Here is a 26,508-nt window from a genome sequence, read left to right as displayed (position 1 = left end):
TCGTTCATAAAACGCATGCGTTCAATAATAATAATAATAATAAAATTATAATAATAGCACGGTGATATTATATTATTCACGCATGCGGTCGACCGACCGACCGATCGACAGACAGACGCATAGACAGACTACCTCCCTTTCTGACAAGATAATATATTATATTATTATATATGCCCATCGAAACGCCTATATATAGTTTAGCGGTTTAGTGCGTCGAACGAGCAGTACACGGGACGCGGAAGTTGGTTTCTGAAAATATGTAGCTATGTATATATTTTAGGATATCGACGGGGTGAGGGTGTGTGCGTGATATTATAAATGTGTATTATATACGGACGCGAAGGGACAGCGTTCTCTTTATACAGCTAATCTTTCAACACGACTTTAACATAATATATGTGGTAAAGACGATGCGTGTGTGTGTGTGTGTGTGTGTGAGTGTGTGTATGTAAGAGTGAGATTAGGGGTAGATTAATATTAATAATAATATGCTCGTTTGCATAATATTATTATATCTAACCTATTTGAAGCGTCCCATTTTGTGTTGGAAAGAGGGTAAACGCAATAGGGGGAAGTGACGGATACTATATGAACGACGACGCATGTGTTGTAGGACTTTGTGGTCGTGACATGGATTCGATTCGCTTTGAATGATTTCCTTTTAATAAATAACGATGTTAAACCCACTTATATGTGCATATGATGTGTGCAAGTATGATGTGTATGTGTGTTGCTAGAGATGCAGAGAGTTTAAATAATTTCTCCAATGACGTTAGATTATAATATTATGCTACAAATTTCAATATTTACTCGTCGCCATCGCAGGCACATATTTAGAAAATCCATGAGGTTTGAAGTCCAAATAATTGTAGAGTACAGCGATACATTAAGCACCGAAAGATTTAAAATGAACGTTAGTCGGGCGAACTCTTCTCTCTGTTCATTGCGAACTATGAAGTACCATCTATTTCTCAGAACGACGTATTGTATATAATGTAAAAAATCATAGAGTAATGATATTTTAGTATTATCATATTACATTAAAATATAATATTTAAGTGACTATTTTTTTTAAACTTTCCTACAAAAATCGAAAGATAACCAACATATTTTTGTTACAAACAAAATGTGATAACAATTAAAAAGTACAACATTAAAATTTAAGTTCATTTTGAAAGTTATAAATCAGAAATAAATTATGATGGTTTGTTTAAAAAACTACTTAATATAGTATCGAAAAATGAATATAATAAAAATAATAAAAATCGATTTTATTTGAAATTGAGATGCTAAAATAATTTCATGTCTTTTTAATTTTTTTAATAAATTTATAACTTTTAATAAAATATAAAAATCACTATTTGAAATATAATGGTTGTTAAATTTCCAATCCATCGATACTTTAAAATGACACTTAGGGTTAACTGGTCCAAAAAAGGTTTGTCTAAAAAGAAAAGATACGCATTATTGTAAAACCAATAGCTCTTATGCTCCGTTGAGAATTTAAAATGAGATTTTGTAACATTTGATGTGTTGCCGATTTATTTCCATGTAGCCTTTATATTAGGTTTCTTTACCATTTGATATTTTTTATTTGGTGTGTAAATGACGGCTGTCATTCTCTCAAGTGAAAAAAAATTAAATTAAAATTTACCATTTTTACTTTATAAACAACTCTTACAAAATATTAATAACTTTACCAGTATTAAAAAATAATCATAGGTTAGATTTTACTTTTATCTAAGTTGATAAATTTATTCAAAATTACATAATTAGATATATTTAATTATATTGTAGAATATTCATATTTATTGATATTTGATCAAGTTTGAATACTCTTATATAATACAATATATTACAGTGAAGTTTTAAATGGTTAAATGAGGGGTGGTTATACATATTATAACAGTGAAAATTGCATTAATCGTTAATAATTGACTTGGCACTTTAAGCGTTGAAGATAAATCAAATAACATTTTTTTAATCGTATTATTTTGTGTATAAATAAATGAGTTTAATTTTTTAAATAGTTTGAAAAATATATATAATAAAGTTTTAAGCCATAACATTCGTTTATAATGTCTTTACCTTGATTACAAATTACATTATTTGTTACTAATAAAATTATATTTTTATGGGGTAGTGTATTGGTGGCGTTGTGTTACAGCCAATTGCATAAAATATCATTGTTATCGTGTTAATAATAAATTAATTTAAGAAAGTATTAATAAGTAAATCTAGATGATTAAAGTTTCAGGATTTGTTGAATACGTAATGATTATTTTGTAATATCTTTGATTTGTTGAGAACAATAAAATAATTTCAATAACAGAAATTATTGAATTGATTTTTTTTTTTTTTTTGGTATTAAGTAAAATAATATTTTGTGATCTAATGAATTTCTTTTTCATTTATTTTTAATAAGTTGTTTAGGTACTGCATAAAATAGGTAATACCACTATATGCTTATTTTGTATGATTGATAGAAAGGCAACGGGAAGAAAATTAACTCGCTTAAAGCTATGTGACTTTGAAACTACATACCAATAATATAATATGAAACAGTTGCCTTCGGTAACCTTTTCATCTTTTTTTAGAGACTTCAAATTTCAGTTTGAATAGTTGAAGTTCTGTGCAGTTTTTCTAAAATAGCATAAATTCTTAATATGAATGAGAGGTGTTAGTTGTTTCTGTCTAAGTTTAAGGCGACTAAAGACCTGAGACGGTATTTATGTACCTACCGTATATGGTATGCTATAGTATTTGTAAAAGAGAACAAACTTAAAATATGATTGATAAAATATGATGAATTCTAATAGAATACAAATATATATTGAAACAAATACAAAAATTTCTTTTAAATTTCTAATTTTTACAATTTAAATTTAAAGATTCGAAGATACTAAATAGTTTTTCATTATATAATTTTATAATGATAATAAGTGAAAACGGTGTGCCATCCGCTATGTCTGAGAATATTTACTTACAAATTCATATTACAATAATATCAATAAATTCAACATTCTATTCAAAATCTAAAATAAAAATAATAAGATTGTTGGTATATTTAAAAAAAAATGTTTATCGAAAAAAAATCCATTAGAATAACGAAGATGTATTTTTATCTGATATAAACAATAAATGATGTGTTAAATGTATGCAATTGAAAAAATAATTATACTATAAATTATACGTGAAAAATATAAATCTGAAAATTTCACTTGTTAAAATTAAGTGAAAAAGCTATTGGTTTTCGAGAAAGTGTATATTTGTTATTCAAAAATACTTAAATTATGTAAACGTTCTCTCGTCGGAGATATGTAGTGTTAACATGTAGGTATTCGTTTTATGTTTGAAAATTTGATGTAGATAATATTTAAGTTGTTCTTAGGGAAATAAAGATATTATTGATTTTTGATAGTTTGAATACAGTATTATAATTTATAAACTCTCTGTGATTTGTAATGATTAAGCGAGGGTAACAAAGGGGCAACTGGTATAAGATTATTTACCATGTTGCATAAAAAAAAAATTAGTTTATTTAATGATACACTAAAACGTAATGGAAAAATCGTAGCCGATGGGTTTATATATATTTTTTTTAAAAGGATCATTATTTCATTATTGATTCATTAAATACTTAAATGTTTAGTAATTGTTTAAGCAACCTGGCTTTAGACAGTTACGTTTAAAACCAATAAAAAATCATAACTGGCTATTCCGTATCTATATTTGACCATATATTGTAAATGTTAATTAAGTTATTATACGTTGAAAATCACTGTAGTGTAAGTACATAAATTTAATATAGACATAGTGTAAACAAGTACTTAAAAGTATTTAATGGTACCTACATAATTAATTTGGAAATTTAATAACATGGTATAATTTTTGACGGAGATTAATTTACATCTTCTTATAAAATATTACACATATCTTTATATTCAGATAAACTACAAACTTTATGATCTATATTCTCAATAAATCATGTTTTACATACATAATGCAAAACATTTTCACATTAACATTAACTTAATGTTTAATGTTTATCCTTGACATTTTCCAGATATTGCATATTATACTATGTACTTTATTAAGTAACTAACGATTCTTATCGAACAACTTATAATTTTCATTGAGTCAAGAAAATGTATTTTAGTTAGTGTTGTGATGATTGCATACTTCTTCACAATTTTAATTCATTGAAAAAATACTTTTTTTCTAATTTAAAAATCAGAAAAATTTACAATAACTTTAAGCTTATTAAACTTTTGTTAGTGTAATGTATACGTGTTTTATGTAATAGTCTTTTATTGCGTAGATAATATTGAAAGCTGAGTCGTAATAATAAAATCTCTTTAGGAATGAAACACCCTCGTATTAGTCATCATTCTTTTGAATTTACAATCGAATAATTTCAATTTAAAAGCTCGTGTAATATGCGATTCGGGTTCAGCAGTATCGTGTAATATTCGTTCGAATAGTAATACGATGAGAGAATAAAGAAACATTAATTGCAAAATTTGTTTTTAGATTGTCACTTTGTCACCGAATTGATTTTGTTGTTGCATTGGTTATGATAATAACAAACAAAAACCGACCTCGGGATTCTCTACTCACAAGTGATTTGCATATAAATGGACCGCCGAATAAAAGGGGTGTTTTCACAGGCACTACCACCACACTGCCCCAAATTTCGGGGGCTGTGTTCAAGAAGAGACGCAAGTTGATAAATAGCAAACCACTGTCGTTGACATAATTCAGGATTCGGTGAGCTTATACCGTCTTTTCCTTCTGCTACTTTGTGTCCTTTCATTTTTTTCCAAATGGCAACAGAGATGGAAAAATAGTCACCTCCTTTTGGTATGTATCTGTGTCTCCACGTTTATTTATCTCTCTTTCTCTTTCTATATCTTATTCTATCTTTCTCTGTTTCCGACTCTCTCCCTATAATATTACCTCTTTCTCTTACTACGGTAACGTGCACGCGGCTGACACGCTTCTTCGGACCGAGAAATGGAATCTGACCCTCAGTGTATTCGACGCGGGGAAGGGCACTCGTATTTTATTAGATTAGATCACGGCTGTACCTTCGGAGACCGCTACCGCATTAACACCTTTTACCTAGAGGATTTATTTTCTCCATTCACGACCTAGAATTATTTATTCCCAACCTCTTATCCGTATGGTTCTCTCTCACTCTATTTTTCTGATAGCTTAAAAAACGCTTAATGTATAAATAGAACAAAAAAAAAAAAACCCAAGAATATAATGTAACATGCTATATATATAAGTTATATATTAAAGACTGAATAAAACATAAATAATCCTAACAGTTGATAATACATAAATTGCATGCGCCAAAAGGTAACAATAATAATAATAATAATAACTTGCAGTTCTTAATTTTATAATACTATTTTTGTTTTAGTGTTTCTTAGCAACATAATAATTATAATATAGTTTTGGCAGTTTTTTGGTAGTTGTCAACTACCGTTGAGGTATTATATCACTATTATGAGTTATGAGTGTTGTGACATTATGATGTTATCTGTATTGAGCGATACTCTAATTCAGTTTTTACACAGTAAAATTGCTAAAATAAACAAAACTAATTTTTAATTTACTTAAACATTTAGATATAAACATTGGTGACAAATGATGTGACCAATGCAAATGTTATTTATAAAATCTAATATTTATGAATTTTATAATAATTATTTAGTTGTGAAAAACTAAATTCTAATTTAATCTATTAAATTAAATTTTTTTTAGATTAATGATTTAATATACTTATTAATATTAAATATATATACATATTTATATAATTGATACGGATCAATTTAATAGTTGAAAGTGAATAATGTTATGTGCATATGACATAATTTTCACTAGTTGAATTTATTCTATCTGATATAAGCGTAGATCATAAAGCACAATAATTTTAAAATAGTTATAGATTATTTGATGTTTATTAATATTTTTTCTTCAATACAATATTTTAATCTGAATTGGTGAACAAATGTTATTATATTATATTGTGCTTTATTTTATAAGATTTTTTTTCGTTACACTAAATCGCTTATGATACATGTCGATCTATTTTTATCCATTAGGTTGGTCATATAATTCTTACAAGCCCAAAATAAAAATGTATGTGTGTTGAGTAAATAATATACCGGAAGTGGAGAAAAATAAATAAATGAACCACTTCCCATAACTGTTTTAACGTCAGTGATAACTCTGATAGCTTCGTTGTTTTATTATATATAGAAAGAGTTACTGCGTACCTTTGGGCGTAGGGACATCTCTGGAGTGTTCTATAATGTTTCGCATTATAATCCACGGACAAACGTCTACAAATCGAATTCGTTTTCTTTTCTGTTAATAATACCTTGAGGTACATTGTATACACATTCCATTAAATATTATTATTGTTATTATTATGTCGCGTATAAAAACACGATTCTCTAATGAATACCACCAGTTTTATTTAAATGTAAAACTGTATAGTTATATTTTGAGATAAATTAAAATCCAGATAAAAAATGAACAATGTTCCGAAAGTTATTTCATAGTTCGACAGTAAATATTAAAACTACAATATTATAGTCGACAATAGACTTCGAAAAAATATCTTACACGCACATCGATTCTGAATATACGCATGACGTACGTTTCCGAGCTTATACTTTGTCGTATCTAATAGTATTACGCTGTACACAACACGGCGCAAACAAATCTGCGAATCGGCGGAAACCTCAATCATCATTAGTTCCGTCCCAATCGTAAAACCAACTTTATCACCCGTGACTGCAATGGCAGCAGTAGCTATTAAAGTATAGTATAATAGTAGTGCGCAGTCCCTTTTTTGTGTAATTTTCATGTGCGATTTTATGTGTATACGTGTGTAAAAATGCATATTACATATTGAATCAAATATATATATTTACAAGAACCTATTAAACATTCAAAACACAATTTTGTAATATATATCAACTTAAAGTATTTTGTATTTTAAATAATATATTGTATACATTATTTGTTCTTCAAAAGTTTTTCAAAAAATATTTCAATTAAAATTTAAATATCTTATTTAAGTTGTACACTAAGGTTAAAAATACAAAAGATATACCTATAAAATTGCATTTTTCTGAATATAATATAGTTTGATATCAAAATAATTTGGTTCTTAAAAATAGTTCAAATTATTTACGATTATTTTAACTATTAATTATCCAACTATTTAATAAATTTATTAAATTATTGATAAATTTATTATTTTCATCAATATTTAAAAGCAGTTTCTTTTGTATATAGAATATAATGACCAGAAAGGGACTTATAGAAAAACAAAATAGTAGGTAATATTGCAAATATTCATTTAAATAATCAAGCAATATAAAAACTGTTGGGTCAATCATACAACATTTTGTAAGATTAATTTTGTAACTGAAATTTATCTATATTTGTGAATCATATACAGTTTTTATTTGTTTTTCTTACACGAATAAGTGAATGACACAAATGCAAAATGTTGATTACTTAACTTAATATATAGTGTAACAATACAATGCACTGAATAGATGATTTTTTTTTTCATTTTTACTTTTAATTCATTTTCGTTCATTAAGATATAGTTAATTATTTTTCACATTTACTCGTGTTATTCATGGTTGAATTGGTTAAGCTAAAATATTTTAAATTATCATTAACTAATTAAAATTATAAAATATCTGTCTGGCTTTAAAATATGTAAAGTTTCATCTTAACTAAAATATTTAACATTTTTAACACTTTTGAATTAATCTTGAATAAATTATATAAAAACTGTAGTTTATAAAAAATTAAAATGTTGTCTGTTAATTTATCTAAATATGAAACTTCTTTACTTTAACAAGATATAATAATAATAAAAAAAACATCATCATTTATAATTATTAATACTATACATTATGATGTTTTATTTGTATTTTGTCCTTATTATTCTTTGAGATGTTTAAAATGTTTTTATTTTAAAATATTCATTTCATTATATATTATCATATAATAGTATATTTGGGGGTGTATTATACTAACCAAATATTCAAACGATCTTTAATGCTATAAATGTCGGACATCGATAATAAAAATAATTAATATATATCGTGTGCGTGTGTGTTTGTGCGAATTAAAAAATAAGTAAATCTACATTAAAACGCGGAATACTTATATAATTATACTGTCGTCGACGAATGGCAACTGCAGTTGCACAATTACGTCGGTGGTGCTAAAATATTATATATACCTCTGGGTCGCAAGACCGTTGTACGTTGGCGACACAAAATAATTAGTGTCTTGCTTTTTAATCAGACTGACGAATTCGTTTGCTTTTTCAGGCGTCGGTGGCGGTGGAGTGCTAGCTGACAACGATGATGTCAGAGGCGGTGGTTCGCGGGTGTCGGTAGTTGACTCCGCTGCAGCGGCGGACAGTAGCAGGAAGCAGAGAGTGCACCACCACAAACGCCATTTGTCGAAATCTTCATCGGCGGTCGACTATGCCCCGGGGAACGCACTGATTAACGAGCTCGGAAATCCGGACAACATGTTCGTCACCGAAAACGGCACCGTTGTCACGTCACAAATCGGCGGCACCGCAATCCTCCCATGCGCCACCGTAAAACCCGGAACGGCCACGGTGAGTGCTGTAATTAATATTCTCATGCAATAACAACAATATAGACGAACGACAATGGTAGTAACAATGATTATTATTATTATTATTATTGTATATATGTATGTAAAGGCAAGTGTTTATTGCGGTCGTGACTCCGACAACTCCGAGTTAAATATTCCGGCCTAACGCGTATAGGCGAGTCGTCGGAGTAAAGTTTATGGCAATGGTGGTTTTTATACTTGATGAATAATTTAAAACGCGCGTCAACTGACCGGAAGAACGGGTCACAACTACTGTTGTATCTATTTCCGAAAAGGCCTTTTGGGTTCTCTTCACGTTTCCGTTCCAATATGGATTGGTAATGGGGCCACTGGAAGGTATTTTTATTGATATTTTTGAAAAAAAAGAAAATAATATTATCTTCGTATTAGGACGGCTGATTAGGACTAGTGTTATAACAATATACGGTTCTTAGTATTTGGCCAAGAGTTATAAGTCAAAAATTTGAAAAGTGGTTTTTTTATCGACATTTTTAATAAAATATGATTATAAATCTTCCACGAATATTTGCATTAAATTATTACTTAACAATTAGAAAATCTCTTTATTAGGTACTTTCTGATAGTTACAGAAAATACCTGAAATTGATATCTTTATTTACATTTGAACGATAATTTTACGTTTTTTTTTATTTATGTTAGTCATAGTTTTTTTTTCTGAAAAAAAAAAATAATAAGATATTAATCAATTCAATATTTATAAAATATCATTAATATTCTGAATTCAATTTATTTTTTTTCTTAGTGGTTTTTAAAAAAAGTTTTATTCAATCTTTCAATCTATTTTTACAGAATAAATGCGTATGTAACTTATACATTATATTATTTTATATCTTATACAGTAAGCAAATATACGACGTACAAAATTACTGTAATATGCATTATTATTAAAGAAGGTAATTTAATTATTATTTAAGAAACGTATACGTAATAGATCCAAAGTCCCACTCAATATCTTAGTATGAGATGTTTGTATTCGTTTTTGTATTATAGTTTTATTAATATAATATTCTCTTTGTACTCAATTGGAATCCTAATGTACTGTGGTAAATTGAATATTATGTTATGAATCGTAGCTTATGATGATTAATTTTATGAACACTGCTAAGACTTTAATGAGTAACTATCGGTTTTAATCAAAGATGTCTGTTGTAATTGGTTAAGGTATATTTCAATTATTCAAAGTATAGAAATGTTTGAAATGGAAAATAGGTAGGTAGATTGTGTTATTAGTGGAATATGTTTATACTATGATATTATGATAAATGTAAATTGTATTGATGCTAATGACGTCTAGAAACAATCTTATAAATAAATTATAATCAATGATGAATAGAAAATTGTGGCAAAAGGGCAAAGGGTTGTTATTTCTCAAATTATTAAGCAATATATTTTTTCTTCCAATTTATTAAAATATATAATCAAAATTATTTGTTGTCATTTGAATGTATTCCATATAATTCGATTTATATCGGTTTGATGTGTAGTATTTTTATATGATTGTGTCTACTATGTAGTGTTTTAATTTGACATTTATATTTTCTATATATCAAACGCTGTTTTCGTATGGATGTTTCTATAAGTATGTTAAATTGTTGATGGATAGAAATCTGATTCTAATTACTATAACATAGTATATATTATTAAACATTTCTAATGACTAAAGTAAAATCTTTACTCATATTAAACGTATGTTAGATATTAGTTACTTAATCAAATATTCTTACACTGAGCTTCTTTAGCACAACCATGTATATCTGTCAAGAAGTGACTGTGATTTTCAAACTGTCTTAGTATTGAAAATTTACCCTGAATATTTATAAATTTAAAATTTTCGTGAAACGTGTTAAGTAAAGCTTGCCAAAATTTAGTATTTAGATATACAGACATTAATTACTCCATCTATGTGTATTCAGTTTTAGTAAATATTAAATTCATACTAGTTGATGTAATTTATTCAGTCATTCTTTAATTATTTTAGGTAGATATTGAACTAATGCTACTTACTTTAATGTAAATTAATCAAATTTAGTACATAATATAACTATAATAATCGTATACCAATAATTTAATTAATTAATTATAATTTAAAATAACAATGGTACTTATACAACAACTTTTATATGATAAACAATAAATATTAAATTTAAACTCTCTATTATGTTAATGAATATAATATGTGATGGTGAAATATTTCTTTTGGAGTAGATATAATACATTTAAATTTAATAGTTAATTTAATAATTATTTTAATAATAATAATTTACTTTCCCATCAAGTTAGTACGAGTTAGTGAGTGAAGTTTGTCTCACAAAATGTTACCAAGTATCGTTAATTTTTGTATTTAATAAATATGTTTTTACAGTAATTGATGGTGTACCTCGCAACTTATTCGATTGCTATACTAGACGTATTCAATTGGAATTTGAAATTAAATCGATACGATGAAGTGAGAGTGATAACTGAATCCATTTTTAAGAATGATAGATAGTATTATACTCGAATAATATTATTTTAAATATTTTTAGTAATAGTTAAGCTTGTTACTGCATTAAATATAATTGTCATGTTACCATAGAAAGTTTTAAAAACATGACATTTTGAAAATGTATGTTCAAGAATACAGAATTTTAAGAAAGTTATGTTATAGAATGGTGATCCTTTCTAGGAAATGTCCTAAAATAAATATTCAGATTGCATAAAAAATCATTACTTGTTATTATAACATATCATTTTCTATGAATTCATCACAAAAAATAAAACAAGAGAAATATGAAACTGAAGGAAAAATTGAGTGATTGATATAACATAGAAAAATTAAAAAGGACCCTAAATAAAAAATAATAATCAATAATATTTGCAAACTAATAAGCTGATAATCCCAAATCGATATGAACAAACTTTTTAAAGCAATTATTATTTTTAATTTTAAAGATAAAACACAAAGTTAATTTATAAAATTTATTATTATTTATTAAACTTAAATGATTTATTTTTGATTATTACTATTACTACTGTATAATATGTTTTGTAACAAGTATAGAAAAGACAAACGACAATATTTTTGAAACATACGTATAATATTTTTTAAACCAAATCGTTTTTTAAAATTGACTCTAAAATTTTCCCAATACCACAATACTATATAGTATGCTAAAATTGTTTTTGACAATTATTTCATGCACTACGTATGGTAAACGAATATTTGTTATTCGTTATTAACATAGAAATGTGTGTATTAATATATGTACAAAACATTTCCTTGTAGAAAATGTTTGAAAAAAAAATACGTATTCGTCAACGTTTCAACCGAATATTCAATAGTATTAATTATCTTCAAAGTAATAATAATTTTATTTAAGAGGCAGATGTTTTTTCGGCGTGATAAATCACATTTTCAAAACGATCAAATTATAAAAAAATATTAAAAACTTTAGAATAACAAAAGGTCGAGACAGTAGCAATAAATAAAAAATAAAATTGATTAAGTTTATTTGTTTTTAATACAATATACATTGTTGATTTTTGATACCTATTTCATAATACTGTATTGATTTTTATAATTTCAATTTGTTAGTAGGCTCTTATATTTAAATTTGTATTCGTATCTTTAACAAAATAAAAGTGGCATTTTTGTATTGAGTTTCTACAAATGTCTTTAATGTTCAGGACACGTGATAGAGTACGAGAATGAATAGGTACGGTATTTACTTAATCCAATGAACGGTTGGTCTCTAAGGAATTTCAAAGCTCATTGTTCAGTCGTGCCACGTAAAAAAGTAAAAAAAAAATCGAAAAAAAAAAACGAAAAAATAGTTAAATGTCGGAGTGTATACAAAAACCCAGTTTGGTTAGCCATAAGAAAATGGCATTTAAGCACATATTAAACGCATCGAAAATATCAATTGGCTTGTATATATTGTAAGATATATCGATTTGAAACCCTTTTCACTGCCACTAGCCGAAGATTTATCACTTTTTAAACAAATTAAAAACAAAAAAATAAAAAAATCACTTTTTTTATATAACTAAAAAAAACAAGACTTGATTTTTAATATAATTTTGCACGAAATTAAAAATAAAATAATACAAGGTGAAAGATAAAAGAAAGTAAAAATTTAATTTTTTTCAATATATCCACGTTACCTTGAGTTATGAAAACTTAGTTTATATACTTTTTTAGTGTTAAATTTATGAAGCAAAATATTTTTGTTATAATTGAAAATACATTATTATTATTTTAATCCATATTGAAGTGATAATATATATATATTATATAATTTCCAAAATGTTATGCCATTCGATTATAAAAATATTTAACTTCTCACCTAATTGTGTTTTACTTAGTATCGTAACCTCATATATGGAATCATATCTATTACTTTTACGCTATAAATTGTAATTCACCAACAAAATATTGTTTTAATTTTTTCTTTCTTAAAACACTAGATCAACATTTTAGTAAATTTAATTTCCATGGATTTTTAAAATATGTTATCCATGTCATACGTTTTAGAGATTTATATAAAATAAACATTCAATAATATGTACATTTTAACCAAACGTCAACACGTATTTTAGGTATTGTTATTATTATTATTTCCCAACTATTGGTATTGTCGAGTATCAATAATATAAATGCGTATATTTAAAAGTATACTTGTCAGACTTATCGCCACCCCCCAATGCAACGGGTGCGTGGTTATACGTGTTAAAACTCAACTTAGCCAAAGACTTAGTGGGCTAGGGTGGAAGATACGGTGAACGGGGATGAAGGGCGTCGATTTAGCGGGTGGTGAGTCGTAGTAACCGTAGTCACAACTCCGGTATAACGCCGCGCCGTACTACAACTGCTACACCTCGCCTCGGTTAATTCACTTTTTACCCTGCACTGTAAGAAACGAAGAAAGTTTTTAAAAGCGCGTGTTCGGAATGTGCAATAAACATTTTCGGGGTACAACGCAAACACACGGCACCACGGCCTCGTCTCGGTCTTAACCCTTCGGCCGTTTTCCCGTCGGTTTCGACCCTTTTACCAAAAACCTACCCTTCGGTCCACCCGCCCACCAACCACGATTGGGATTCATTGTCGGCCGTGGAAACTGTGCAACGACGCGCTGCTATATACACCGGGCGCGTTTCATCTGCGCCGGGCACGAAGCGCGGGGAAGGTCAGCGCCGGAACGTTTCGCGTCGTGAGTTTTAATTACAGATTCCGCGTGCGAGAGAATAAATCCCCGGGAACGCGCATGTTTTCGGGTTTAACGACTGATCTGACGGCGCGCTGATAAACCGTCAGTTTTTATATCGAATCCAATTAATAACCGTTTCCCGAGCGATTTGCTACAGTCATAAATAGGCCATTATAATAAACGAAACGATCAACCCGTACATAGGGCTAATCTATAGGTATGCACATTTATTATAAATTCACTCCACTAATGTTTGTGATATTATTATAATCACTTTTTTGACGTATAATATTTCCACGGTACTCAGTACCGTATTTCGTTTTTAGTCTTATCGTTTAAAATTTTAATCGAAAATCGATAGACTGGTCTTGACTTCTTAACACATTTATCGCCTCTTTAAAGGTATAATCATTTAAAAAAAAAAAAAAAACAATTTTCTCTAGATTTTTTCAATAGATAGGTATGATTTACGTGAGTTTAACTCGCTCAAATCAGGCCTACTGCTAATAGATGTATATATTTTTGTTTTAAACTTTCTAACCAGTGGGTAAATACCAGTCTTAAAATCTCATATAAGATCATTTAGACGATTTTAAGAAATTAAACGATTCATTTTAGTTTATTTTTTTGTAAGTCACTATCTTCATGGTAGTATATTTTGTGAATCATTTATACACCCGTGACGTAAGGAGAAAATATTATTGATTTTAGTATAATGGAAATATAGACATTTTAATAATATCTTATACTTATTAAGCACTCATAAATAATGCATAAGCACAATTTTATTTGGTATAAATATTTAAACATTAAAATTATATAATGCATTTAAGTACAACTTAAGTTAATAATAACAGTACTTTAACTAAAACTCGTATAATATAACAAATGTATTATCCAAATATAATTCTACGTTGTATTTACTATTTAAGCAGTCATATTACTAATGCGCATTGATGTAATATAATATGGTTACTTCTAAATTAGTTAACTACGCTAAAATATGATGATAACTCGTATAAGTGTAAGAGAACGATATACCCGCACGTGTCTGTCATAAACAAACATATATGATACACATAGTAAATTCGCAAAAAGTAAAACCAATTTAGTGTTCTTATCTTTAATATTAAAATAAATTAACTTATTGTTAAACCTAACCTAAGGTAAGAATAATATCATCTAGTTTGGAGACTGTTTTTGATATTTTAATTTTAATTTGGGTTATAATTATTAATTATTTAAAATATAAACATTTAAAATGTTCATGGCTCACTTTAAAATGGTAAAATTATTAAAAGCTCACGATAACCGCTAGTCTTACGTTAAATCAGTTTTTGACAATATTGATTTCATTATATTGTTACAACATAAAAAAACAAATAACCGTTGAAACTATTGACATTTTCACTGAATTTTCTTATTTACTTACATGATTTTATACACAATTTTCAAAATATATTAACTCTTTTTGCGCTTTTTACGGGTAATATACATTTTTGATTTTTTTATAGATCCTAAAAAATTTTATGAATAGATAATGCTTGATAAGCAATATAACACAAAGTTCCTTACCGCTTTTAATTAACTAATTAAAAAAATATAAAAAAATTATTGTCATAATATTTTTTTCATAAATATTTAAATTTCAAATCTCAACATAAATTACATAATTTGTTAAGTTTTTAAAAATTTACATAATATTACAAGTATTTTGTAGTAAAACAATTATAAAATCTTTAATTTATATAGGTTAAGTTTAAAAATGTTAAAAAATAATCCTATAAATATTACGTACTAGGACTAGAAAATTAAAAAAAATTATAAAAAAAATTATTTTTTATAGACATTTGATTTTTGAATTTGATGAAATTATATAAATATGTCTTAAATTAAATAATGAATATCGATGTTAATAATTTTTTTAAAATTTAAAAACAATATTTGTGGTGACTAAATACTATCAATTTATTATCAGAATATTATCAATTTTTCCAAAAAATTAGATTCATTTTAAGGTATTACTTGTTAATACTTAAATCTATTCTCACTATTTTACGATTCAGTGGTATTGGCTCAAAAGTTTATAACAATAATAATAAATTCAATTTTTTTTTGAAAATTGAATTAACTTATCGTAATACTAATTGTAAGATAAATTAAATTAATATAGCAATAAAAAAAAAAAAAAACAAATCATGTAATGTGTTTTGTAATGTAAGCTGACAGATTGTCTCAGCTTAGAATCATTTTTCATAAGTATATAATAACACATTATCATTGAATACAATATTTTAACACATCCATTACAGTTATCTACTTGGCTCTAATTATACGGCTGACCAGTACCCACTCTTTCACCTTTTTAAACTTTGATTATTATGATATTAAAGCTTATAACTCCAAAATTATTATGCTTAACTCAAATTGAATATATTGTACGTTTGTAAGACAGTGAAACCCGTATGAGTGTGATGTCTTCTTAATGCATATTTTAATTAAAAAATATACAATTTTGTAATACAAAATTTAAAATATTTTAATTACCTACAAAACCATTTTAGCGTTTGCCTGTTAGAAAAATAAGTTCCTTATTAAAAGACATGAATATCTAAGCTTAAATTTATCAGGCTTAATTCAGATCATGTTGTTTACTAAAAAAGGTGATAATAGTAGATAATATGTTGACTATTTAAATAATATGTACATAACCAATACTATACAGTAATTTATTACGCTATAAAGTACATTATAGATACAGGCATTATATAAAAAAATATAGTGTTCTTGAATTTTGCAAATCGAATTCCCTTAAACGGCTTGAACAATATTCTTTACAAGTTTATTTTAACAATACAATCGTAGTTTAAGCGAAGTATCTATTGGGTAGGTTCACAATAATATGTGTATATATGTTTGTGACATGTGTGTGTGTGTGTGTGTTGGTTTATTTGTTTCGGCAAACAAAAATGCTCAACAGATATTGAACATCTATTAAGTATTATATCTCAATGTTTAGGTTGTTCCATATTAACTTTGATTGTGATCTTATTTCAGTGAGTGGAGTAGAAATCCTATTGTGGGTTTTGCAAATATGAGATTTTTAAGGACACTTATGATATCTATCTCGTTCCATCTTCAACTTATTGCAATAAAAAATACACCATGAGTATTTTCATTCCCCTAAACGTTCAGTTCTGTACACAAATTATTATCACAATACTGTACTGATACCGTAACAATAAAGGTTTAAAGGAATTTTTAAATTAAAATCATGATATTACAATACTAAAATATACACACAATACAATGTTATTAAAAACATATTAAACATATAATAGTAACTCTACACGACTACACTCGACGATCGTATCAAATAATGCGTCAACGCCGTTATAGGTCTGAAAACGTCTAAAAATATTTACACATATTATGTATTTTCGTCAGTGCGTGTTAATTTGTTTTTTTTTTTTATCACTGTTACACAGATTAAGCTCACTTTGAATAAAAAGAAATATCTCCCTGTTTGGACGGAAATTTTAATATATACAAATATATGAAAAGTTACTTAGTGGTGGCTGATATAGGGTTTTTATTAGGTACCTACCCAAAAATTATCTGTATTATTAACAATACACGTAGCATATACAATGGTTCATTCAACGGTTAAAACACATTTTCTTTACACAACACAACAGTGTTAAATCGTGTCTACATTTTATAGTACCTACGCACTATCTTCTATAACCGTAGATTTTATGGCGATGTACGATATTGTAGGCCATAGTAATATTGTATATGGTAATAACTTTGGTATTTAAAATACGCAAATTTATCTTTATTGTTCTCGTAACACGTACGATTTATCGATGACGTGCCTGAAAAATTACTAGAATAACATTTCCCTATGAATAAGTTATAGCATTTATAGCGTGTTGCGTTCAAGTTTCATACAGGCTAATAATATCCAGCTATATGTTAAACAATGTTCAAACTTCGGTTCTTGCTCAATATTTTTGGTTCAAATATAATTCCAACAATGTTTGTAGTAGACCATTGGAATGACCACGTACATCACATATTGTAAAATTGTTTTTTTTTTATTTCAAAGTGCGTTCATGAGTTTTTGCCTGAAAAATAAATAAATGATTTTTTTCCTTTACTCATTTCCGAATGTTGAATATAACATTTTAAATCTCGATCACTACGGTAGACGATTTTCACGACATCTCCCCTCATATATGATTTTAGAATAACTTTTTTCATTTTAGTTCTTTCCTTATACGCTCTTACACTGCGTACAATATATTCACACTCATCTCATAAACTTGTTGTTTTTTTTTGTTTATACATATTTATACACACTTTCATAACATGTCAAATCCTCTTGATCCGCTTTATTCATTTTACCAATAAAAAGTTCTTCGACGAAACTACCTCATACAAGCATTAAACTATTTCAGAGCACTGTAACGATAGTATCATGTACTTTTTTACGGAAATCAAAAAGTTACATGTACATATTGTGTTACCTAATATATGTGTATACGAAAACCAGCATAATATATACTAGTATAAGGTGCTAATAAAAATGTATTATGTTTCCGTTGAAATAAAATCATGTCTTCGGTAATGACTATTCGGAACATTGAGTGATTTTCGCATACTTTATTTTCAAATAAACATTTCTACATCATTCGTCACTTTAGTGTGCCAATCGTACTAAAAAAAATCTATATATATATATATATATATATGTATGTATTTTATATTTGAAAAATTCATATAAACTAAAACTATAATAAAGTATTACAATTATATTTTTATAACACATCATTTTAATACATTGGCAGGAATATAAAGGTTGTTTGAAAAATATTCATAATTTTGATATAATAAAAAAAAAATATTTTTATTTTTATTTTTTTATATTGTTATAGGCGTCCCAACAACGACAATATTTAAAAGAAAAACCCAATACGAGTTAGGAAGTTACTACTATACTATATTTAATGATTCAACAAAAAAAATCTTCAAAGTTTAAACATCATAAAATAGAAAAACAAAGGTTCTTTCGTATGCTCTTTTAGTAATTCACTGACTTTTTCAAGTCGATCACCCGCGTACCCGCTCTGGGTCAAACTGCTAACCTAGCTTCTAGAGTTCTAGACCATTTCCTACGAGTATGTAACAACTATAGTGCAAGTTCACACAATAAGAACTTCTTAAACAAATAAAAGTATACATGTAATAATATCAATAAATTAACAAACCACTAAAGTACACAAAAATATTTCAATAGAAACATGTTTAATTTTATTTCTACATCATATTTCATAACATAAAATGAATCGTTACATTTCTAATGAAAAGTAATTCTAGAACCTTTCCAAACGAATTTATTTAGTTTTACCTATTAGTTTTATTAATCATTTAAACTTCAACAATATTAATTTAAATTAAAAATTTTGGTTGTAAAAACAAATATGTATAATATATTAGAAATAAAAGTAATACTTAAAATGTATTCCATTGCAGCATACCTATCTAGTTTAATATTAAAAAAAAAAAATATGATAATACAATTATACAAATTTAGGTATATTAGAATATTTTATATTTTGTTTTGGGTATAAATTTAAAATTATGGAATGTCCTGATAATCATGCAAAATATATATAGGTACCAACTATATTATTTTGAATCATTTTAGAAAATAACTATATCTATCGATTTCACTCTTAAACACCTAACAGAATGTCACAAAAAACAGACTGGGCTATACCCTTACTAAATCTCTTATTTACTTCATCTTTACTTCTATTGTTCGAGAATAGAATGGAAAAGTAAGTACTCAACATACTCGAAGAATGAAAAACTCAGTCCATGGCAGAAAACTAAGAGTTCTTGACGTATATTATTTGGTTAGAGCTTAAAATAAATTACGTTATCCCAAGGATCATACAAGTGTAGAAAATGTTCTTATTTTTTTCCCCTCTCCAGTGGTGTAATGTAAATTTGGCTAAGTTTAATTTTAGGTATAGTGTTTATAAAACGTCATTATGAGTAAGGTATTAACAGGAAGAAAAAATATAATTTTAACGTTAATATATGTTCAAAGTCACAGTTGTTGGAGTTTGCATGGCAAAATTAAAAAAATGAGGAAATTACTATTAAAAAAGTTTTGTTTTTCACAAGCCTACTACGTAGCATTTTCTTTTAATTTTTAATACTAGGTGTACCTATTAATATTCAACAGAAAAATAATTACATAATATATTATCCCTATTATATTTTGTTATTATAATAATCAAATACTTTACTGTGTACGATGTTCGTAAATTTAATAAGATAGTATAATGTATCTATTATCTAAATTAAAAACTGTTTGGTACTACCTATACATGGATCTTTGATATTTTTTACAGAGCATCATTATAGATAATAATAAATCAATATTCATTAAACATTCATGTAGAAAGTTTTTAAGGTTTCTCAGAAGTTGTTCTTAAAGTAATTAAAAAATATTAGAATTTTATTAACATTATTTTATTTTGATTTTTTGTAGTTACTTAAAATTTCAATCATAGTGAAATTAAATAGTATACATGTGAATATTAAATAATTTCAGTTACCCTATTTTTTTTAAATTAAAGAAATATTAGTCGTAAAAACCTGAGACATTTTTTTATTAACCATTTAATTATTTCTGTACACGACGAATTTCCAAAATATTTAGGCTTATATACATTTTAAGATATTTAAACCATTATAATACTCATTATTCCACCATTTTCATTGTTATCATAAAAATAACGATAATATAATATGATACGAAATTGCACAATATACCTATGCGATGTTTTTAACAAAAATTAGTTTAACCTATCATATTATATTTAAAGTGATGTATATATATAAATTTAAAAAATAACAATAGAAAAAGGAGCTGACACATCGTCTATGCTCAGAATCGTTTATTTTCCAAATTGGTTTTTCGAGAGTTCACCAATCGAGCTCAAAACATTTAAGGTCGATTGACCAGTTACGCTCAGTCATTTTCAGGGTTGATTGACCAATAATTGTACTTTAATAATAGCTGTTTCTTATTTTTAATTGAAAAAATTTTAAATTACTATTTATTATACCCAGTGAAATGTTAGTTACTTTAATTAAATAAAATGTAAAAAAAAAAAACAAAAATGAACACTTATTTTAAAATATATACTAAAAATAAATGATACATTAAAAAATATCTAATATTATCATCATCGCACCACTCCATATTATACCAAAAAGTATTCTTTAGTGTAAGGAACATATTAGGCCGATAAATATATTTATAGTTAATGCTAATACAAACTTGAACTCGACTATTATAGTTATCAAACTTGTGTATGTTAGTTATAATGACATTTTATAAAAGCCCCGATGTACTGTTAAAAAAAAATATGATAACAATTTGCTGCTATTCATATTTTAAAATATGTTAGAGAATTTTTGATTGATAAATTCAATATACGTTTTAAATTTTCAATTATTTTAACATATAAAGTTTATGTATAGTGTATGGTAATTCAATGTTGGTGGAATTATATCAGGAAAAACATTTTTTCATGCATGAAGGTAAAACTATAAATGGCAACCGAAATATTGGTTTACTGACCGTAAAATAATATAAGGAATGCGATTGGTATACTGACCGTAAAATATAAGTATTTTAATAAGTACACTGATTCTAAAAGACAAATTTTATTTTAGGTGAAACTATACAATAGAGAGACTTTTATGGTTATTTTTATTCTAACTATGTAAAAAATCTTTGATCTATTTAAATATAATCACAATATAGTTTTTTGTTATAATTATTTTGTGTCCAGTCCGAAATGTTTTTTTTTTAATCTACCAAGCTATAACTTAGAACAATATCGTTTTATTTGATGTTGATGTAGTGCTATTGTAATTTTGTAAATTACTTCTGTCGAAACTGCAGAATTAGCTGGTTCTTTTTGAATGTATATGTTCATAAATAATTACAAAACTCACACTAAAGGTAATAAGCAAAATGCACTATTTGTAACGACGTTAATTGTTAAAATCATTCATCAATGACGGTATAGAAAAATTTGTTTAAAAACACCCAATGTAGACATTATGGCCTACATTCAAATATTATGTTCACTAATCATAAAACTGTATAAGGAATCGAAACAGTTTTGAAACTATAAATTGTACGTTTTTCAGCAATCAATAAACATTATGCGCTAAAGCATATTATTATAAATATATCCTTTATTTATGGCATAAGTATTCAGCGACCGACCGGTACCTCAAATCCCGTTACCCACGAACTACAATCGTTGCACGAAATCGGAAAACCGGAAAAACATACTATCCTAATGACTCGATGGTTTTACTGTTCGACAAACTCCGATATAAGTTCGTGCTTCGTATCGCCTATCATACTCTATATAAGTTCTCAGCGGCCGTTTCGCGAGCGTGCCGACTCAGTATCTCGCGAGACAAGCGGAAAGACGTCGAGACGTGTGGCTAGCTAGTGCAAGACTATTATACGAACAGGGCGGGCAGGGTGGTTGAAACAATAACAATGTGAACAACAACAACAACAACAACAACTACTACTACGACGACGACGACGAAGACGACATGAACAAATACAACCGAATACCGTTGGTGAGCAGACTTAGCGTACGCCTTTGTAGGTTGTTTCGAGGGGGGAGGGTTGTGTCTTGAGCGCATTTCGGAGACTGACAAACGGCGGGGAAATTGCGGTATTACAGTCCGGTCGACGGTGGATGATTCCCGACCGTTCGAGGAGTTCACTCCCTCCGACTACCGCCATCCTAGCTCTCTCCGTCTCACACTATTTATCTATCTCTACAATTTCTCCGTCTGCAATTCTCTATACTTTCTACGCGAACTAGTGCGCGTGTACATTTATAAATTCCATCCCCGGGCATGTTATGTAACCGCTATTAAATTTGCATACCATTTAAATACACGTATGTAGACTGCACTACACGCGCTGAGGGGGGGGGGGAGAAAAAACAAATGTTGACCTAAAATTAAGATTGTGTTCGTTTTGGTATAATGTTATGATGGTGTAAACGGTTGCCAAAAACCGTACACAAGTGGACTTCGACGACTCGACTGCCGTTCTCCACGTTCTCGTGTATATCTATTACTCGTAACACATAAAATATATACGACGCAGTCAACTACTTCAGCTTGTCGGCGACTCTACGTGTTTCGTACTTTCGTGTAGATTGACAAATCTCAAATTCGTCCACTGCTGGCTAACGTGTAAAATATTATTAAAATTGTATCTAAGCCTAATTGCTTCTCTGTGGAATCCATAATTGATGGTTCATAACGATTATAATTTATGAAACCACTATGATATAAATTTTTACTTTAAAAAAAAAAAATACCTGCACGGTCAGTATGCCAATAACATCGATATCGATCGTTTCAAAATTTAAGGTTTAGTGTTGTAATTTGAAAAATTTTGTATGAAATATGCACCGATCAATTTAGTAGATGTAGAGAGTCGTTTTTTATGTATAAAAATATTACACAGACAATATAGAGCTAGTTATACTACTTTAGTTATAGAGAACTACATGGTAATTAATTCTTTTTTAAAATTAAATTAATTTTTATAACTAATTTGTGTTATTTTTTAGTCATTTTTAAAAAAAAATTAAATATACCTACTTCTTTTTTGTTATTTTTTTTAAACAATCATATGTTTTTTAAATGACTTAATATTATGCTTTAAGTTTTTTTTTCGTTTATATAATAGTTAAATTTTAAGTAATACATTTTTAATGGTTTAAACATTTTTTGGCTTAGTATATTATAAGATAATAATATCCTAAGACTTCCTTTATTCTAGAAAAAATTCCAAAAACCACCACTGAGCATTTCTATACAATTTACTTCTGCTATAAAACACATTTATAAAAAAAATAATATTATTATAATAAGGTTTATAAATATTATGTGTACATATAAAATTATACATCGTATTATTTTGTACTCTTAATAACACGTTTTGGTAAAAAATATTGACCGATTTTCATCGACTTTCTGATATTAAATAGTTAAATTATTTGATTGGTTTTATTTTTAAAACTGAAAATAATATTTAATTTTAGATTGTTTTTAAAAAAAACTAAACTAAACGATTCTTTTAATAGTCATCCTATACTGTCTTGAATATAGTATTGTTCTTGGTCAATTAACCGACAAGATAATCGATTGACAATTAAATTTGTTATTTACCATATTATATAGAATTTTCTATAGAAACTGGAGCTCGACTAGTTTCTGCAGAATGATTATATGATCTTTGTTGGACTTCAACTTATGTCTTTTATCAATTAGAATTGTGGATGCATGCCCTTTGTATTTATAAAGAACTTTTTTTCCACAATTTCAATGAAAGAGATCATCTATATTTTTATCTTTTACTATTTACTCTTTGACAAAAAAATTTTCATGCCTTGTTGTGACGGAACAATATTAAAATATTCCTTCATTTGCCTAAATTATATAAAATACACATAGAGACAGCATGTATATTCGATGGCTTAGTTAAATTTACATAGTCAGAAAAGGTACTGTGTCAATTGAGTACTCGTTGTCGCACGATAAAATGTTTTGATAAGAACATTATTAAATCTATTTGGACGGTTTATTCATTTCATGACCGATTTTTTTCTACAACATTATATTCTCCGATAATTTCAGTGTAAACCACATTATTTTTAGTCTTTACTAAAGACAAATGATAATATTTTGAATACCTGATGTTTACTATTATAATATTTGGATGCCTTAAACTATATTTAAATATTCATTTTTAATATTGACGATGAACAGGTTTTTAAAATTAAAATATAAATTAAAAGTGAAATTAATTGACTACCTACATATATTATTATCGGTATTTTAGATGTTGACCGATTTACCTTGCAGACGGTTGATTGTCTTGTCGGTATTTTGGTTGCCAGTCGATTGTTCTGTCAGTTGAATAGTTATCGATAGTTGTAAATCTGACTTATTATCTTATATTATTATTTATAATGTAACTTTGCAAGTGAATATTTACAAATAATTTGTATCATACATATCATAAACTTTATAATTAAATTACAAATATACCAAACTTAAAAAACTTAAAAAACTTATTTGTAGGTATAATACTATAACTATATTTTATACGAATTGTATGGTTTATATTTCCTATTTTTTAATATACAATAATCTGTTTACAAGAAGTAATTATTTCAAAAACTGTTAATTAGAAATGCTTTTAACTACAACTGTTTGCATAACTGGACAAAATTATTTAATTATATTATAGTATAATTATTATGTATACAAAATGGTTATTTTGTGTAATATATTTTCAATAGAGATTTCATGCTTTTAATTAAAAAATCGTAGACAGACGATTTTAGTCTTATTTAATGAATAATACTAAATCATCTCACAAGTGCGAAAATTCCAACGTCAAAATTCATAAAAAAAAGTATTTTGCATTTTTTAATATATTATATTACCGTATAAAAACGAAAGTTAATAGTTTCTCTAATAGTAATAATATTATAAAATGTTATAGAATATGTTATGTTAGTATTTATGTTAGTATCTTGAATTTAAAAAAGGCAATTTCGAATAAATCTTATACTTTTTTAAATAATAAGTGTTTACATTATAGAAATGTCTCTATTTATAATAAAATTGAATCAGTTTTGTAGATAAAATTACACTAATATTCGGTTTAGTAGTATTTTTAAGTATATTAATAATAATATTATTATTATAATACGTACACATCATGAATGGTGAGTAAAAATTAAACAAAAAGTTTTTGCTATTGAAACAACAGAGTTTTTCAATCGCATACGTCAAACTAAAAAATAACAGTAATATATCAAATATATTCAATGGCATGGTCGTGTTTTATGTTTTAAAAAATGTACAATGTATGTCAATAAAATACAATAACAATACGAAATATAGTTTATAAAATATTCATGCTGTAATTCCGTTACATGGTTTATGTGTGACAAACATTAAACCTAACCACGCTGTCCGATATTTTACCTACGATAAGTAAATATTTTAGTTGTGATGAGTTTGTATAATATGATATCACTACTAAGTACTAAATCAATTCGAGGGGCATAATACCAACTGCCAAATACGAAATGTTTGACCATCGTTATAAAAGTACTGAAGCTTAATAACTGTAAAGTAATATTAATAAAAAACATTATTATACATTTAATTTTATTAAATTAAAAATAATGAAATATGATAAAATATATTAAACGTAATAACCTGGTGTTTTCATTTGTTTGCTCACAGGTGTCTTGGGTCAGACGGATAGACTATACAATTTTAACAATAGGGATGAGAAGTTATAGCAGCGACAAAAGGTTTTACGTTGACCACACCAGACATTTAAAGGTAAGCCATTTATAATTTTAATTTTAGTTTAGTAAAGCTCACAATATATTATTCTTGAAGTTAAATAAAAAATGATTATACAAACGAAATATTATAC

The 26,508-nt window shown here is 26.9% G+C and overlaps 1 protein-coding gene across 3 annotated transcripts in view; it reads left to right on the top strand.

Moving 5' to 3' along the window:
- Window positions 1-26,508, top strand: part of LOC114131060 (uncharacterized) — a 154,609-nt gene that overhangs the window by 110,587 nt on the left and 17,514 nt on the right. For all 3 annotated transcript variants that reach the window (XM_050203222.1, XM_050203220.1, XM_050203221.1), the window contains 2 exons: window positions 8,379-8,677; window positions 26,310-26,411. In XM_050203222.1, coding sequence (XP_050059179.1) covers window positions 8,379-8,677; window positions 26,310-26,411 — 401 coding nt within the window. The remainder of the gene's footprint in view (window positions 1-8,378; window positions 8,678-26,309; window positions 26,412-26,508) is intronic.

This window comes from Aphis gossypii, chromosome 3 (assembly GCF_020184175.1).
Source record: "Aphis gossypii isolate Hap1 chromosome 3, ASM2018417v2, whole genome shotgun sequence".
Lineage (NCBI taxonomy): Eukaryota > Metazoa > Arthropoda > Insecta > Hemiptera > Aphididae > Aphis > Aphis gossypii.
Note: the sequence above shows the minus strand (reverse complement) of the source record. Positions and strands in the feature narration are given on the sequence as shown.